The sequence below is a fragment of the Macaca fascicularis genome, chromosome 1 (genome assembly GCF_037993035.2).
Source record: "Macaca fascicularis isolate 582-1 chromosome 1, T2T-MFA8v1.1".
Lineage (NCBI taxonomy): Eukaryota > Metazoa > Chordata > Mammalia > Primates > Cercopithecidae > Macaca > Macaca fascicularis.
Genome location: NC_088375.1, coordinates 228,055,336 through 228,074,624, shown reverse-complemented (window position 1 = coordinate 228,074,624; position 19,289 = coordinate 228,055,336). Strand labels below are relative to the sequence as shown.

At 42.5% G+C, this 19,289-nt stretch overlaps 1 protein-coding gene across 30 annotated transcripts in view; it reads left to right on the top strand.

Moving 5' to 3' along the window:
• Positions 1-19,289, top strand: part of CAMTA1 (calmodulin binding transcription activator 1) — a 978,479-nt gene that overhangs the window by 7,536 nt on the left and 951,654 nt on the right. Inside the window, exon 2 of one of the 30 annotated variants that reach the window (XM_065530197.2) lies at positions 7,064-7,150. The exons of the other annotated variants lie outside the window; for them this stretch is intronic. Within the exon in view, the coding sequence (XP_065386269.1) occupies positions 7,106-7,150 (45 nt within the window). The 5' untranslated portion in view covers positions 7,064-7,105. The remainder of the gene's footprint in view (positions 1-7,063; positions 7,151-19,289) is intronic. 30 annotated transcript variants of the gene reach the window in all.

Here is a 19,289-nt window from a genome sequence, read left to right as displayed (position 1 = left end):
TCATACCATCTAAAATACATCTCCCACCCCTATGTATATCTCTCCTCCCCCAAAATCCCAAAACAACCATCATGATAACAATCCCCCCCAAAAGCAAAACCTTATGAAGCCCAGCTCTGATTGCCTCTGCTGTGCAGTTCAGTCACTAGTTTTGGACAGGTGCATAAGCAGATAATTTTTGGGTGTGTAATATTCTCAATGGGGCTGATGTGTGACTTTTGGGACATAGAGCATTCATTCGTTCAACAGACCATGCAGTATCTCTTCCATTTTTTCCCCTTATCAGTTACCACAAGGTAAGATTATGTATTCAGTCACTTAAAAACACTTGCAAAGTGAATTTTCCCCCCTTTATTCCCTTCTAACCATTGAAATAAATGCTGACAATAGTAAATTACCGTGTCCCTACTTTTGTGTTCAACATGTCTAAGAGAATGGAGAGCTAACTTCCAATAATGGCAGTACAGCCAGTCATGACTCTTTCTCCATGTAGCCTGTGCATTTTGCAGTGGTGATTTGTACTTTCAGCTAAATTTAGTGTCTATAACAAAGGATGCATCAGATGTTTAAGTTCATTTAATCTTTTTTACAGTGTACATTCAACAAGGTGTATTTGTGTGTTATATTAGAATGATGTACAGATACAACCAGAGGTATTCTTTCAACTTAGAGAGAGAGGAAGCCTTTCTTTTTACAAGTTTTGAAGGAAAGTTATTGTCTGTTTTTCCTTCATCATGGTTGATTTAGATTGCCAGACTCATTTCTGAATGTATATTAATACAATCAAGAATTAATCTTTTTAAAACTTAGATTTGGTTTTTAATCCTTTTCTGAAAAGTCATTTCTGAGGATGTATGATGTATGTGCCCCATTGGTTTTCTGAGCATTTGGGTATCAAATCATTTGGGAGTGATAATAAGAGATTGGTACAAAGTGTGAAATTATCAGAGAGAAAGAAAAAAGATGCTGTAGTGGAAAAAATTACTCATTTATGATTAAAAATAATCTCAAAGTGATGATTGGAAGTATAAATTCAGATATTTGAAGAAGAAATGGAATGTTGATAGGGTTATTGTATTGCATAGACACATGTACACATATAAAGAATGCTCCCCAAAAAGGGGGCACTTAGAGGACAAGTAAGTTGATTGGATTGATTTTAAGAAAAATGTTAAGTTTGTCTTTTTAAAAAGTAATTGAAATGAAATAACCCTTCTTAGTGAAGAAAATGAAAACTTTGATGGAAGTTCAGCAAAATGGAATATTTAAAAAGATTCAAGAGAAGGATTTTTTTATTGCGAATCCACAAGGGGGTAGTGATGTTCTTTCAAAGATACTTGTGGTGGCAACAATGTGAGATGATCTCTTCACATTTTAGATTTACCGATAAAACTGGCATGTTTGCATTTTAACTTAATAAGATCTTCTTTTTAAAATGTTTATTGGCAAAATTGTTTATTGCTTAAATTAAAAAAAAATCCATTTTGGGTGAATGGCTACTTTAAGCCATATGAATGGTGAAGAAGAGAGAATGTCCTTACAGTTCTGTGCTTTGGAGAGGTTACCAAGGATGTGAGGGTCACTGTTATTTTCTAAGAATGTAATAATCTTAAATTCCCTGGGAAACATTAGACATCCAGGAATCAGTTACTTAAGTGTCCTGAATAAAAGGATTTTAGTAAATTGTGTCTAAACTTTACAGAAGTTTGTATTACTAGTTGTATTTTCAGTCCTGCCGAGAGATGAAAGATATGAACAATCCATGCCACTAGCCACTTTTAATAGTTCTAAGTAAATCAAATTTTTATAATCTTTCTTTTTTATTAGTTTATATTACATCATTAGATAAAGGCTTTTTTTCTTTCTTTCTTTTTTTTTTTTCTTCCCTCACATAAAAATTCCAGGAGCTTTCTTCTGGTCACTGAGTTCCACCCCATATTATTCAGAATTACTTAAAATCAGGTGTGGTATGGCTGTGCTGGGTCGTTTTCCGTGGAGGACTGCCTAGCTGTATTATGCATTCATTTTTGAAAGTTACGCCACGTGATGGGAGAAGGATTTAAAGTTGGGGCGGGCAGCTATGTCCTACTTATTTAGAGACACAACTAGTCATCGCCTGTAAAAAATGTTACTTCTTTTAAATTTATTTTATCTTGTTTTTTTTTAGAGACAGGGTCTCGCTGTGTTGCCCAGACTGGAGTGCAGTAGTGCAATCCATAGCTCACTGCAACCTTGGCCTCCTGTGCTGAAATGATCCTCCTGCTTCAGCCCCCTGAGTAACTGGGACTACCGGTGTGTGTCACCTTGCCTGCTTAGGTTTTTTTTCTCTTTTTGGTAGAGATGGGGTCTTGCTGTGTTGCCCAGGCTGGTCTTCAACTCCTGGTCTCAAGCAGTCCATCTGCCTCAGCCTCCCAAAGTGCTGGGATTTACAGGTATGAGCTACCATGGCCCGCCTAAAAAATACTATTTCTGACAATAACACAAAATGTGTGGTTTAGAGATTATGATAGTTTGTGCCACATACATTGTATATTTTTCATTTTTGGTTCATGGAAAAGCTTGTTAATTGAGCTTTTCTCTTTTTCTCCGTTCCCTCATTCTGAGCAAGGAATGACTTTTTCTTTTATTTCCTTTACCAAATGACTTTGGTGTTTTAACATTCCAGAAGATACACTGTTTTTCATATGCTACTCTAAACTCTGCTGGGAACTGAACTATGACGTCAGCATTTTCATTCATGAATTTGATTCTTCTAAATTTTTTTCCTGTTTTGTATTCCTGAGCTGACTTCTGGCACATGCACAAATCAGTTTACCATTAGTCAGCCCATAAATCACTGATAAAAGGTAAAACAAAAGATAAGATACTGGAGTTACTTTGATAGTACTATAGTTCTCATGCTGATTTGCATCAGTACAGTTTGGATAAGGTTTCTGGCTAAACAGATTGAAACCTAAAAAGTCAATTTAATTATCTTATGATTTTGTGACTTGAACTGTGTTGTGAACATACTGACACAATATTTTTGTTCTTACAGGAAGTTGAGAGTGCTATGCTGTGGCTCCTTTGTTATAAAATAGCATTTCTTTTTCTATTTTTTGGAGAGACGGTCTCACTGTGTCACTCAGTCTGGAGTGCAGTGACACGATCTCTCTCGGCTCACTGCAGCCTCGACTTCTTGGGCTCAGGTGATCCCTCAGCCTCCCGAGTAGCTGGGACTACAGGCACGCGCCACCATGCCTGGCTAATTTTTGTATTTTTTGCGGAGATGGGTTTTCACCGTGTTGCCCAGGCTGGTCTCCAACTTGTGAACGCAAGCGATCCACCCACCTTGGCCTCCCAGAGTGCTAGGATTAGAGGCATGAGCCACTGCGCCAGCCTAAAGTAGCTTTCTTGTATAATTTGACTAAGTTGGAAGAATATATAAAACTTTATTTCAGAGAGGTTAGGCCTGGAGATTAAATGATATTTTATTCAGATTACCTTTGTAATGGATTTAGATTTTTTTTTTGGAGGATTTTCTTGCCTTCGACATATTTTAAATTACTTCATTGTTTGATACTTTTATTTTAATATATTATTATTGTGATGGAACCGGTGTAGTATTCCTTGTATTGGACTTAGGGTGCATCTCCCCTGGATTGTGCACTCGTGTAGCTGTCAACTCTAGTTTCTCCTCTAGGGAGGTCACTCCTTGAAGTTTAGTACTACATTAGAGCAGTTCTTGAAGAAATCTTATTTGGAGTTTTCTTCTGCAGGCCAAAATTGAGGCTAAGCCTCCGGCCCATTGTATCTTTCAAGCCTGCTGTAGTTGATGAATGGTGAGCTGTAAAAAAGTTCATTTTCTCTACTTTCTTGGGGGTTTTGCTGACTTTCTGGATACTCACTTGCCAAGAAACATTTAGAAATAAAATGTGTTATATTTGGGAATCATCATTTTAGCTAAATAATAATTCATGATTAGAATCAATGATTCAAGCTGCAACCACTTTGATTGATACCTAGTCTTACTCTTGAGATCACTGTTTTTTCCGAGACGGTCTTGCTTTTGTCACCCAGGCTGAAGTGCAGTGGCGTGATCTTGTCTTACTGCAGCCTCCACTTCCCCGGCCTAAGCAATCCTCCTGCCTCAGTCCCCCAAGTGGCTGAGACTATAGGTGTACGCCACCATGCCAGGCTAAGTTTTGTATTTTCTTTTTTTTTTTTTGAGACGGAGTCTCGCTCTGTCGCCCAGGCTGGAGTGCAGTGGCCGGATCTCAGCTCACTACAAGCTCCGCCTCCTGGGTTTACGCCATTCTCCTGCCTCAGCCTCCCGAGTAGCTGGGACTACAGGCGCCTGCCACCATGCCCGGCTAGTTTTTTGTATTTTTTTAGTAGAGACGGGATTTCACCGTGTTCGCCAGGATGGTCTTGATCTCCTGACCTCGTGATCCGCCCGTCTCGGCCTCCCAAAGTGCTGGGATTACAGGCTTGAGCCACTGCGCCCGGCCAAGTTTTGTATTTTTTGTGGAGACGGGGTTTTGCCTTGTTGCCCAGGCTGGTCTCAAACTACAGGGCTCAAGCGATCCTCCTGCATCAGCCTCCCAAAGTGCTGGGATTACAAGCATGAGCCACCATGTCCGGCTGAGATGACTCTTTATTTTTTATTTATTGGGGCTTTTTTTTTTTTGAGACAGAGTCTCGCTCTGTCACCCAGACTGGAGTGCGGTGGCGCGATCTTGGCTCACCACAACCTGTACTTCCCGTGTTCAAGCAGTTCTCCTACCTCAGCCTCCCGAGTAGCTGGGATTATAGGCACGCACCACTACGCCTGGCTAATTTTTTTTTTTTTTTTTAAATAGAGATGGGGTTTCACCATGTTGGGCAGGCTGATCTCGAACTTACGACCTCAGCTTATCTGCCTGCCTTCGCCTCCCAAAGTGCTGGGATTACAGACGTGAGCCACCACACCTGGCCTGAGATGACTTTTTAAATGCCATAACAAGTACAGATCCTGTGTCCTCCCATTATTGAATGAAACTAGAACTTTGTGTTCCTTTAGGTTAAATTATATTATCTAATAGGTGACAGAAGAGTGGTCTGTTAACTGGCTTTCTCCTTTCAGTAGATTAGCTAAGAGAAAGGAAATAAAAGCAAGTAGACTGTGAATAAACATTGAAGTTGACTTGAATGACATTATTTTCCCTAATAACAAAATAATTTATATATTATTTAAGTATGATTTCTGTAAAAGAATCTATTTGCAAGTGATAATGAAAAAAGAAAAAAAAAATATATATTTTTTGAGATGAAGTCTCGCTGTTGTCCCCCAGGCTGGAGTGCGATGGCGCAATCTTGGCTCACTGCAACCTCCGCCTCCTGGGTTCAAGCGATTCTCCTGCCTCGGCCCCCCAAGTAGCTGGGATTACAGGCGCCCAACCCTATGCCCGGCTAATTTTTGTTTTTTCAGTTGAGACACCATGTTGGCCAGGCTGGTCTCGAACTCCTGACGTCAGGTGATCCACCCGCCTCGGCCTCCCAAAGTGCTGGGATTACAGGCCTGAGCCACTGCACCCAGCCTAAGAAAGGAATATTTAATGGTAGAGGGGCTCTGTAAAAACCCCCTAATTTTCAAAGCCATGTGCCACTGTAGGTATGAAAAGTTGTGGGCTGTTATTACTAGGTTTCAGAATGTCTGGAATACTGGCGGTAGTATCAGCATTATTTATTTATTTATTTATTTTTTGAGACGGATTCTTGCTTTGTTGCCCAGGCTGGAGTGCAGTGATGCAAGCTCCGCTTCTCGAGTTCAAGCCATTCTCCTGCCTCAGCCTCTCGGGTAGCTGGGACCACAGGCACCTGCTACCACACCCGGGTAATTTTTTGTGTTTTTTTAGTAGGACGAGGTTTCACCGTGTTAGCCAGGATGGTCTTGATCTCCTGACCTCGTGATTCGCCCTCCTCAGCCTCCCAAAGTGCTGGGGTTACAGATGTGAGCCTCCATGCCTGGCTAAAGCATTATCATTTTTATCTAACCCTGAACCAATCAGTGATTGGTTAGTTCTCCAGCCGTGAAGGCTTTGTGCTTCCTAGATAGCTTTTAGAACAAGCCCACCTTGATTCGCAGCTCAAACTCTTTCCTTTTTACTATTTGTTATTTATTGTTTATTCATTATTTATTATTATTAATTAAAAAATTTTTTTAGAGACAGACTCTTGCTCTGTCACCCAGGCTAAAGTGCCATCACAGCTCACTGCAACCTTGAACTCTTGGGTTCAAGTGATTCTCCTGCCTCAGCCTCCTGAATAGCGAGGACTACGGGCGTGTGTGCCACCACGCCCGGCTAATTCTTTTTTAATTTTATGGAGAAAGGGTCTTGCTATGTTGCACAGGCTTGTCTTGTACTCCTGGCCTCAAGCAGTAATCCTGTCTCAGCCTCCCAAAGTGCCAGGCTTACAGGCATGAGCCACTGTGCCTGGCTTGTACTCTTTTCTTTCACTAGCTAGGAATGCTGGTGAGCAGAACTCAAGGATCCCAGCAGAGCTGCATCCTGTACTGTCTTTGCTGCCACTTAGGTGGACCAGAAGCTAGAAGCCTTTCTCTCCATGACCTCCATACCTTCTTTTACCAGATGGTATTTCTGCATTTATCACTCTTGATTCCACCACAGCTTTTCCTCATCTTGCTTTTCTCAGCCCTCAGCTCTTATATAATGAGATAGTTGGTAGTCATTTTGAGGGGATTCATGTATTGGGTAAAGGGTTGTCCTAGTGATAACCTTGAAAGTTCCTTCCCATTAATAATAATTACTATTAATAATTAATAGCAGTAACTAATGATAAAATAGAAGTTGCAACAATATACTGTAATAAAAGTTGTGTGAATGTGGTCTGTCTCTCTCAGATTATCTTATTGTACCATACTCACCTATTTTTGGACCTTAGTTGACCGCTCGTAACTGAAACCATGGATAAGAGGGGGACTATTGTATAAGGAAATGAAGTCAGAGATATGGAATTTCATTTCAGGGCTTGCTTTCCTGATATTCAGCTATTCTGTATGACTGTATCTTTTCCTTTTGAGGTCCTTGCTCCAGGACAAGAATAATATGTTGACTCAAGCCGTATGGGGGGATTTGAACTGCAGACACTCAGATGTCTCCTTTCTGAGGTACATAGACGGCTTAATTTTTTAGGTCTGTCTGTTTAATATACTATATTAACTTTAAAAAATGTAGGCTGGGTACTGTGGCTCACGCCTATAATCTCAACACTTTGGGAGGCCGAGGTGGGAGGATTGCTTTAGCCCTGGAGTTCGAGACCAGCCTGGGCAACATAGTGAGACCTTGTCTCTACTAAAAATAGAAAAAATTAGCCAGATGTGGTGGTGCGCACCTGTGATCCCAGGTACCTGGGAGGCTGAGGTTGGAGGATTGCTTGAGCCCTTGAGGTCAAGGCTGCAGTGAGCTGTGATTGCGCCACTGCACTCCAGTCTGGATGACAGAGTTGAGACCCTGTCTCAAAACAAACAAAATGTGAAAAAAAATTTAAAATTATTAAAAAAGATGTACGACACCAAAATATTCATAGTTATTTTGTATGACAGATCTGAGGTCTTTGTTCAGACATAGATGAGGGTTCCTAGTTTTGGAAAATAGACTTAAATAATATATGATTACAGATGAAAAATATTTGCTGGCCGGGCGCGGTGGCTCAAGCCTGTAATCCCAGCACTTTGGGAGGCCGAGACGGGCGGATCACGAGGTCAGGAGATCGAGACCATCCTGGCTAACACGGTGAAACACCGTCTCTACTAAAAAATACAAAAAACTAGCCGGGCGAGGTGGCGGGCGCCTGTAGTCCCAGCTACTTGGGAGGCTGAGGCAGGAGAATGGCGTGAACCCGGGAGGCGGAGCTTGCAGTGAGCTGAGATCCGGCCACTGCACTTCAGCCTGGGTGACAGAGCAAGACTCCATCTCAAAAAAAAAAAAATTTGCTAACCTCAGACTTTTTCTGTTTGAGGTAGTATTTATATTCATTTAGTTGTACTTTCTGGAGTTGATTAATATAACCGTTATTAAAATCTATCTATTCCCAATAATTCAGTAAATGAAGACTCTTCCTATTTAGAAACTCGTGTGGATTGGGGAGTTGCTGTGGGCCCACTGTCATTGATCATATCACATCTTCACTTGGGCCTACTCCCTGGGCTACTATAGGCCTGGCATTTGGAGAGGCCATGAACATAATTCATTTTTGGAACTTTCTTTCATTTTTAAAGATACTGAGAGGCAAGTTAAAGTTCCTGGTGTTCGTGTAAACATTCCCTGCCTTATCCTTTCCATCTCAGCCATTATGAAATGTTCTGGCTGAATCGTTTGCTTTCACAAAGCTTTGATGGAAGTTTCTTCCTCATTTGGTTTTATTGATAGAGGCTGTTGTACTAAAAAGAAAGCATAACAAGTTAGAAAGGTGGAGAGTGGGTACTTAACATTTTTGAAGTACCTGTCTTTCTTCCTAGGGGTCCTCCGGAAATTGATCATAGATAACTTGACCAAATTCAAGGCCCAGAGATTTATTCCAGGCATTCTGGGAGGGAAGGAACATCAGACATTCTATACTGAATCTAATTATTCTAAATATGGCCCACTGCAGCTTGTATGAGTGTTTTCTGATGTAAATATGGTGATAGTGGCGACCTCTCTAACTGGGCCAAATATCCTTGACAGCTTCTATCTGTCCTCTCCAAGTATTTTTAGTCTCTTTAGCTTCTGCGGCCATGTCTGGAGGAACTGAGGATGGACTTAGCTGCTCTGGTGCTGCTCCAGGTTGTTGTGGGTACTCTTTGCTACCTTTGTCACTGTCCTGCCACAGTCCCGCCACTGATGAGGCTCCTGGCCCTTGTTGTTTGATGAGGGAACATAAATACTTGTTTAATAAAAATAAAAAAGTCATGATTTTCAGAATGCTTTGAAAATAAGCTATGGCTAGTGGTGATACACAATGGGAATGCCCTTAATTTCACTAAATTGTATGCTCAAAAAGGGTTAAAGTGGTAAATTATATGTTATGCATGTTTTACCATAATTGAAAGAATAAAAACTTCAAATAGATTTGAAGCTTAATGAGAAAATTAGTTATAAGGTCCTAACAGTAAATATATGGCCAATATTTTCATGATCCCAAGGTGGGAGGCTGTGCCTTAAGTCAACTGTCAGAATCACACATTAAAAAAAAAATAAATAAATGATGGTAATCAGGCCCTGAGGTTCATTTATACAGAAAGTGATTTTTAGGTGAGATTTTAATATTTGCAATATTTATATTTGTAAAGAGGACTGGCTAGCTCATTCAGAAAAGTCTGAGGTTCTTAATAAACACTAGGAAGCAGATGGTTTGGGGTTGATGTCAGGGAAGGTAAGCAGGCTCTGCTTTAGATTAGAGCACTTTTGATTGCACGTACCACAAGCCACACAGGTTAGGCCAAGTGAAAGCAGTTTTAGTCTAAGAAGAGCAGAAGCAATTGTAGCCTCCCAGGACAGAAACTGAAGTGTAGCTGGGCAGTGGGAACTGGATCCGGAGAGTGTGGAGTACATGTCTTCTCTGGAGCTGGGCTTTCTCCATTCACATGTAGCTTTCTTGCCTAAGTTGCATGTAGTGGCCTTAGTCAAGGCTCCTGCACGTCCTGACTCTAGTTCCAGTGCTCACCATCATCTGACTCCCGTTTCTATGGCTCAGTACAAAAATACTCAAGACTGGGAATTGGACTGACTCCTCTCAGCCAGTTGCTTTGTTTCCATAGGCCAGCTGATCATCCCACTCCAGTGGACTATGAAAGAAGGTTGGTTAGATCCAGCAGCCTGCTGATCATTTGGAGGGTCTTAGAGTGAGAGGAGATTGTGTGAGAGAAGCTGGTTATTGGAGCAGGGGGTCCTGGCACCTCAAACTCTGTCTCCATCAAACAGTGTAAAAGAAAACGTACTGACTCCTAAAGGAGTGTCTTATGTTCAGGTGCTATAGTGATTGAACGTTTTGCAGAGAAGGTGTTCAGTGTAGCTACAGATAGGAGGCCAAGTGTCCTTGGTCAGCCAGCCTGGTTGTGTGTGGAGTAAGTTAGTGGTAGATGTAGTAACTGTCCCAAAGCTTTTCCTTTGTCTCTCTCTCTCTTTTTTTTTTTTTTGAGACAAGGTCTTATTCTGTTGCCCAGGCTGGAGTGCAGTGGCGCAATTTCAGCTCACTGAAGCCTCGACAGCCTGGGCTCAAGTGATCCTCCCACTTCAGCGCCCCAGGCTGAGGACTTAGCTGGAAACACAGGCATATGCCACCTTGCCCGGCTAATTTTTATGTTTTTAGTAGAGACAGGGGTTTCATTGTGTTGCCTAGGCTGGTCTTGAACTCCTGGCCAGCTCAAGCGATCCACCTGCCTCAGTCTCTCAGAGGGCTGGGATTACAGGTGTGAGCCACCGTGCCTGGCCCCAAAACGTTTTCTTTGACCATTGGAGAAGCAGAACACCCTGGAATGCTATGGTCTGTGCAGTCTTTGCCCTGTGGGTGTTCTCAGGTAGAATCAGGCAGTTTGGGTGATGTCAGTATCATTTGAGGTCTTCCACAGTTCAGCTATTTGGGTGGCCTTCCCCACGTTTCCCCTTGTTTTGGGGAAACATAAAAGGATGGAGATGTGTATCCTTAGTAAGAAAGGGAGACATTGCCTTCAGAATGGGTAGAAAGCAGAAAACAAGTGGGGAAGAAAACAGAAAACAGCCTGTCTTTAAGTGTATGTGGCTGCCTGTGTGCACGGTCCTTCAGCTTTTCCTTAGTATATCCCCGCTGCCTCTGATCTCTTGTTCTTGATTTTTCATGGTAGAAGGAGGAAACAAAATTATAGAAGACAGGTGGAAGACTGTGAAAGAATAGTAGTTTGGAGATAACTATGTAAAGGGCTAATAGCCTGCACACCACTGAATTTTCTGAATTTATAGCTGTTTAGTAATTGATGTTTCATAGTGTTGACCTTGAGTAAATTCGGAAAAGCAATACTGAGTATGTTCTGCTAAACAAAAGAGGAAAGTATATGATGTTTTTGAAGAAACAACCTTCACAATAGTTTCAGTAGTTAAAGGGATTTGGTTCCTTTTAAAATTATTTATTTCTTTTTAAAGATGGTCTTACTCTGTCATCCAGGCTGGAGTGCAGAGGTGTGATCATAGCTCCCTGTAACCTTGAATTCCTGGGCTCAAGTGATCCTCCTGCCTCAGACTCCCGAGTGGTTAGGAGTACAGGCATGTATCACCATGCCCAGCTGATTAAAAAAAATTATTTTTGGCCGGGCATGGTGGCTCACACCTGTAATCCCAGCACTTTGGGAGGCCGAGGCGGGTAGATTGCCTGAGGTCAGGAGTTCCAGAGCAGCCTGGCCAACATGGTGAAACCCCGTCTCTACTAAAAAAAATACAAAAAGCCGGGCATGGTGGCAGGTGCCAGTAATCCCAGCTACTTGGGAGGCTGAGGCAGGAGAATCAGTTGAACCCGGGAGGCGGAGGTTGCAGTGTGCTGAGATTGCCATTGCATTCCAGCCTGGGAAATGAGTGAAACTCTTTTTTTTTTTTTGTAAAGACAGGGTCTCAATATGTTGCCCAGTCTGGTCTTAAACTCCTGGCCTCAAGTGATCCTCCAGCATTGGCCTCCCAAAGTGCTGGGATTACAGGTATGAGCCACTGTGCCCAGCCTGATCTGTTTTTCAATAATAGCTTAAGATGTAATTCATATATTGTAAAATTCACCCTTTTAAAATATATAATTGAGTGGGTTTTCTTTTGTATATTTACATGTTTTGTGCCACTGTCTCCATTCTCTAATTCCACATGTTCATCACTCCAAAAAGAAAATCTACCCATTAGCAGCCACTCCCTGTTGCCTCCTCCTCCCAGCCCTAGTCAATTGCTAATCTGCTTTATTTCTTTATGGATCTTTATGACTAGTCTCAACATTTCATATAAATGGAATCATATAGTGTTTGTCCTTTTGTGACCTGGCTGGCTTATTTCCCTTAGCATAATGTTTTCAAGGATTTTATCTGTGTTGTCTGTAGCATGTACTGTTACTTCATCCCTTTTTTAAAATTAAAAACATTTTAATTTAATGTAATAGAGACAGGGTCTCGCCATGTTGCCCAGGCTGGTCTTGAACGCCTGGGCTCAAGTGATCCTTCTGCCTCGGACTCCCAAGGTGCTGGGATTACAGGTGTAAACCACCATACCTGGCCACTTCACTCCTTTTATTTTTGAATAATCCTCTGTCGTATGGATATATACCACATTTTGTTTGTCCATTCACCAGTTAATAGACATTTGAGTTATTCCACTTTTTGGTTATTATGAAAAATGCTACTGTGAACATTTGTGTACAAGCTTTTATATGGACGTGTGTTTTCATTTCTCTTGGAAAGATACCTAGGAGTGGAATTGTGGTGTCTTAGTTAACTCTGTTTAACTTTTTGAGGAACTGGTTTCCAAACTTTTCCAGAGTGGTTAGATCATATTACATTCCCACCAGCAAGTATGAGAGTTGTAATTTCTCCACATTCTTGCAAACACTTGTTATTGTCCATCTTTTTTTTTTTTTTTTTTTTTTTTTTTTTTTTTGAGACGGAGTCTCGCTCTGTCGCCCAGGCTGGAGTGCAGTGGCCGGATCTCAGCTCACTGCAAGCTCCGCCTCCCGGGTTTACGCCATTCTCCTGCCTCAGCCTCCCAAGTAGCTGGGACTACAGGCGCCCGCCACCTCACCCGGCTAGTTTTTTGTATTTTTAGTAGAGACGGGGTTTCACCATGTTAGCCAGGATGGTCTCGATCTCCTGACCTTGTGATCCGCCCGTCTCGGCCTCCCAAAGTGCTGGGATTACAGGCTTGAGCCACCGCGCCCGGCCCCATCTTTTTGATTATAGCCATTCTTGTAGATGGGAAGTGGCATATTATTGTGGTTTTGATTTGCATTTCCCTAGTGACTAATGATGTTGAGCATCTGTTCATGTGCTTATTAGCCATTTGTATGTCTGCTTTGGCGAATGTCTGTTCAAATCCTCTTCCATTTTTGAATTGAGTCAATTGAATTTTTGCTGTTCAATTGTAGGAATTCTTTATATGTGTTCTAGATATCAGTCCCTTATCAGATACGTGATTTCGAATGTTTGATTGACGTGTGATATATGATTTTTCTCCGATTCTGCATGGGTTGTCTTTTCACTTTCGTTTTTTGAGAGAGAGTCTCATTCTGTCACCCAGGCAGGAGTGTAGTGATGTAGTCATGACTCACTGCAGTCTTGCCTGCCTGGCCTTAAGTCTCCTGAGTAGCTGGGACTACAGGCAGGCACCACTCATCTGGCTAATTTCGAAATTTTTTAATAGAAATGGAGTCTCTGTATTATGCCCAGGCTGGTCTTGAACTCCTGGGCTCAAGTGATTTTCCTGCCTCGGCCTCCTAAAATGCTGGGATTACAAGTGTGAGCTGCTGTGCTGGCCTTTACTTTCTTGATAGTGTCCTTTGAAGAATAGAAGTTTTAAATTTGATTGAGTCCCATTTATCTGTTTTTTTTTTTTTTTTGTCACTTATACTTTTGGTATCATAATAAGAAACCGTTGTCATATCCAAGGTCGTGAAGGTTTACACCTGTGTTTTTCGTAAGAGTTCTGTAGTTTTAGCTCTGATATTTAGTTCTCTGATAGATCTTCAGTTAATTTTTGTATGCAGTGTGAGGTAGGCTTCCAGCTTCGTTCTTTTGCATGTGGATATTCAGTTGTCCTAGCCCATTTGTTGAAAAGACCATTCTTTCCTCACTAAAGTGTCTTGGCACCCTTGTTGAAAATCAACTGACTATAAATCTGTGGATTTATTTTTAGAGTCTTGATTCTATTCCATTGATCTATATGTCTATCTTTATGCCATGACCACAATATCTTGATTCTGTAGCTTTGTAGTAAGTTTTGAAATCAGGAACTGACAGTCCTTTAACTCTGTTCTTCTTTTTCAAGATTATTTTGGCTGTGCTATGTCCCTTGTATTTCCGTATGAATATTAGGATCAGCTTGTTAGTTTCCACAAAAGAGGCAACTGAGATATAATGGGGATTATGTTCAATCTGTGGATCTATTTTGGGAGTTTAAATTCATTTTATGGATTTGCTGTATGCTTGGGAAGTCCTGGCTAATTTAGATACCCAAACATCTTGCCTTAAAAACATACAATTTTGTTTTAATTTATTAATGTAGTAGGCTGCCTTGGTGAAACACTGTAATTCACTGTTAGACTGGAATTGGACCTTTCAGGTTCCAAGAGAGCAAACAGCTCTTCCACATAGCCTGTAGGTTGGCTTCTTGTAGTATATGTTTTTTTGATGTGAAAGTTTGCTGATGCCTTGCATGTTTTAAAAATAGTGTGCTATTCTGGTTAATATACATTCTGGTTAATAGAGAACTAGCAGATTACCTATATGAATATTTAATTATCAAAGAGTTAGAATATGTTACAATAAAATTGTGACATTAAAATTTATATAATTGTTATTATTACTGGAGGGATCAGAAGATATTTTATGACCTTGTAGTCCTGCAGGGGCCATGTGAACATCAGTTATTGTTATACTTTTAAGTCACTTCATTTACTTAACAAATAACAAAGTGCCTATCTGTGCCAGGCACAAGGAAGGACAGACCCAGTCTCTGTCCTTACGGAGCTAAGGGGGAGACAGACATTAATCAAGATGCCGTGTGAAATTTCAACTGGGACTCAGTGCTGTGAAGGCACGTGCAATGTGTCATAAAGGGATTTGACTAATCTGCAAGGTTGAGGGAGGCTTCTTGAGCGCTCTGGAGGAAACGGGAATTAATTGTGGGAAGAATTAAGGATAAAAGTTCCAGGTAATTGGATGAGTTTGTTAGTGAGTTGTGTGGAGGTACTCTGGTTGTAGCCTGTTTATCTCTTTTGGGAAAGAGTATCTGAAGACTTGGTTCTCGGTTCTCGTCTTTACTCTGTCCCTTAAATGCCTTGTGACTGAACAGGTACTCTTTCTGAGCTTGTTCACATACTGGTTTTTAAATTTCTATAGCCATTTTTATTTACAGATACTTACATGAAAACATACAGAAATCTAGGCTTTTGGTTGATTGTTTTCATATAATTAAAAAATCATTCACTTTGGGAGGCCGAGGCAGGTGGATCACGAGGTCAGGAGATCGAGACCATCCTGGCTAACACAGTGACACCTCGTCTCTACTAAAAATACAAAAAATTAGCCAGGCATGGTGGCACGTGCGTGTAGTCTCAGCTACTTGGGAGGCTGAGGCAGGAGAATCCCTTGAATCCAGGAGGCGGAGGTTGCAGTGAGCTGAGATTGCACCACTGCACTCCAGCCTGGGGAACAGAGCAAGACTCCGTCTCAAAAAAAAAATTATTTCTTTGTGACCTTCCATGGTTACCGGTTTAGAACTGCAGTAGTGGTAAATTGAATACTTTTCTGAACATTTTTCCTAGACTTGGAAATTAGGAGTCATTTCTGTTTACACATACTTCAGAAGCCTGTAGGGGACAGTCTGTAGTGACGAAAGTCTGTGGGGAAGCAGATACGGATGTAACTGATTCAAGGCAGGTCATAATGCTTTAATAAGGCTCTGGAAGGGAAGATGGAAAGACTTCTGGGAGGAGGTGGAATTTGACCTGAAATCGTTGACAGGCAAACATGGTAGTTGGAGGAGAAATTCCAAGCAGAGGAAATGGAACAGAGGCACAGAGCCAGGAGAGTACAGGGAGTGGGTGGAATTCATGTGCATATGGGTAGGTAAGCCTCAGAAAGTAGGTAGGGGTCATATTGTTCCAGGCCTGAAAAGTCAGACCGAAGAATCTGAATTTAATTCTCTGCTCAGGAGAGGCTTTTAGAATTTTTTTTAGTAGAAGAATGGAATTGATTGGATAAAGTCGATTCTCCTGAAATGTGCTAATAAGGGCCACCTAGTTACCCTTCCAGCCTCCTCTCTACAGTCATGTTACATTTTTTAGACTCTGATTGTACCAAGGTCCCACAATGGTGGTTTTAGGCCTCCCACTTTGTTGTTGCCTTGATTTAGAAGTTGCATCTGCCTCCGGAACACAGGCACACACGCTCACCCATGCTCTTGCTGACTCTCTGTGTCCTCTGTGTTTCAGCTTAAATGAAACTTCCAATAGAAGCCTTCTTGACCTTGCGCCTCTTTTCACGAATTGGATTGGATGCCCTTCCTGTGTGTGCCATAGCACTAAGTGGTTTTCCTAGTCGTGGCACATTTTAGTTTGCGTTGGGAGTTGCTTGTTTACTTCTCTTCTCTCTGAATTAGATGTGCATTTCTGGCAGTTAGAGGCTTGAGTACCTAGACTTAGTAAATGCTTGTTGGCTGAATGAATGAATGAATGAATGAGCAAATAGGGACTGGAGTTGATAGAAAATCACTTCTGGCAAGAGTTGTCTGTAGAATTGGGGTGAGGAAAGAGCTAGCTTGGCTGAGGAGTGTGTGTGTCACACACACATACAATTTTGTGACTGATTGAATGTGGGCCTTGAGGGAAGGTGAATCCTAGGTTTTGAACCATAACTGGGAATTTAGTGAGGCCAGACTGAGATAGGGAAGACAAGGCAGGTATATTTTGGGGAGAACGGCTGCAAAGGTACCACTCTTCTTCTTCTTTCTTCTTTCCTCCTCCTCCTCCTCTTCCTTCTCTTTCTTCTTTCTTCTTCCCTTTTTTTTTTAGAGTTTCACTCTTGTTGCCCAGGCTGCAGTGCAATGGCATGGTCTCAGCTCACTGCAACATCCACCACCTGGGTTCAAGCAATTCTCCTGCCTCAGCCTCCTGAATGGCTGGGATTACAGGCACCTGCCACCATGCCCAGCTAATTTTTGTATTTTTAGTAAAAATGGAGTTTCACCATGTTGGCCAGGCTGGTCTCGAACTCCTGATCTCAGGTGATCCGTCCACCTCGACCTCCCAAAAGTGCTAGGATTACAGGCGTGAGCCATTGCGCCTGGCCGGTACTGCTGTTTTTAAGGCGTCATTGGGCGGCTTTAGAGTGTATATATACAGTGTGACATTGGAGTTGTGGGTCAGAGATTAGGGAGTCATTCATATCACTCTGCTTTTTTCTTCATTGTTCGTCCAGAGGGCAAGGGAGCCTTGGTGCTGGAATCCTTAGAGGTCAGCCCCCTGGGCATGGGGCAGGGAGAGAAGGGCTGTGAGGAGGTCTGGAGGGGCAGATGCAGCGGCAGCAGCACAGCCCCTGGGAGAGTGGAAGCTTCATGTAAGCAGTGGCCTTGTCTTTCTGCTCACTGCTACATCTCGTCTTTCAACCAAAGTGTACAGACAGTACCTTTTGGTTGAATGAATGAATGAATCAGTTCAAAACAATTAGAAGTCACAGTTGTGAGTGAGATTGGCAGGGGAGCAGAAAAGGGGCCTGAGGGCAGAAATGTGATGAATGCTTACGTTTTAGTGTCACCAGAGGGGAGAGAACCAGTAGAGGCTGAGAAAGAATGGTCGGAGAGGTAATGGAACAAGCAGAATATGAATTCAGGGATGCTGAATGTGGATGGTTGAAAGGAGGTTGTCAGTCGTAATGCTGCAGAGTTGACTGAAGACTAAGGAAAGGTATTGGTTTTGTCAATTCGATAATGAGAGAATAAAGGAGTAGAGACAGGGTAGTTGATTATTTCAGAACTGTTGTGGCGTATACAGAGTACTGGTGGAAATGATGGTGAAATGATTGATCCAGTTCAAGAGGAGAAAAGAAACCACTGTGGCCTGATGGGCTGTGGGTGTATTAGTTATCTATTGCTGCTGTAACCAGTCATCACAAACGCAGTGGCTTAAAACAGCCCAGGGTGGAATCTCCTGGTTCCCATGGGTCAGGCTTTTGGGCAGGGCAGGGCTGGGTCTGCTGGTTTGGGACTGCTGAGCTGCGGTTGAGGTGCTGGCCAGGACTGGGCTCGCCTCGGAAACCTCTAGTAGGGGAGGATCCACTTCCAGGGTCCCTTGGTCATTTGAAGGACTCCTTTCTTTGGGCTGTTGGGCTGAGGGCTCAGCTTCTCGCCAGCTGTTGGCCCGAGGCTGCCCTTAGTTCCTCTCCCACGGGCCTCTTCAACACCACAGCTTACTTCATCAGAGCCAGGAGGGACAGTCTCTAGCAAGACAGAGAAGTCACAGTCTGCCCATTGCCTTTGCTGTGTTCTGCTGGTTAGAAGCGACTTGCTAGGTCCAGCTCACACTCTGGGGGAGGAGGTTACACAAAGCTGTTAGCATTGGCCAGGCGCGGTGGCTCACGCCTGTAATCCCAGCACTTTGGGAGGCTGAGGTGGGCAGATCACGAGGTCAGGAGATTGAGACCATTCTGGCTAACATGGTGAAACCCCGTCTCTACTAAAAATACAAAAAATTAGCCGGGCGTGGTGGCGGGCACCTGTAGTCCCAGCTGCTTGGGAGGCTGAGGCAGGAGAATGGTGTGAACCTGGGAGGCAGAGCTTGCAGTGAGCCGAGATCGCGCCACTACACTCCAGCCTGGGTGACAGAGCGAGACTCCGTGTCCAACAACAACAACAAAAAAGGCCGTTAACATCAAGACATCAAGAGGTGGGGATCATAGAAGGTCCATCATAAAGTTTCTCCTCCACGGTAGGGGGGCGGTGATGTGATTAGAAGGCGTTATAACAGTTCTTCAGATGAGGCCCTGGAAGATGCAGATGGAAGAATGGGAGCTTTCATGGCGGAAGTTTTGGAAGTGCAGTTCCAGTTGAAAGTTGGGATAGTCAGGTGGTGACGCTTCTCAGGAGGCCTTCCGTGCCCTGTGTCTTCACGTGCCTTCTATGTACTCTCTCCTGTTAGGCAATTGAACATTCTGTATTATAGGTTGCCACCGACAAGCCCATCTGTGTTATAGGTTGCCACTGACAAAGCCATCTGTGTTATAGTTTGCCACCGATAAACCCATTTACCATCGAATTCCTGACCAGTGGAGGTATCTGCCCTCTTGCCCTATGGTTTTGTTGAGGATCAAATGAGGTAATTCTTATGAAGTGTTTTATAGACTACAAAGTAATATGCAAACAAAAGGTATTAAACTGTGCTACCTTTTTCTCTCTGTTAAGTAGAACACACGGAATTTAACTCACATTTTCCTTAATAACTTGGGTTCATTATGTTGTATGTAGCTTATTAAACTGGGCTTTATTTAACACTGCGATTTGGGTTTTTTGAGTAGAGAGTTTGCTTTTATGATAAATGACCCCAAACTGCTATATCTT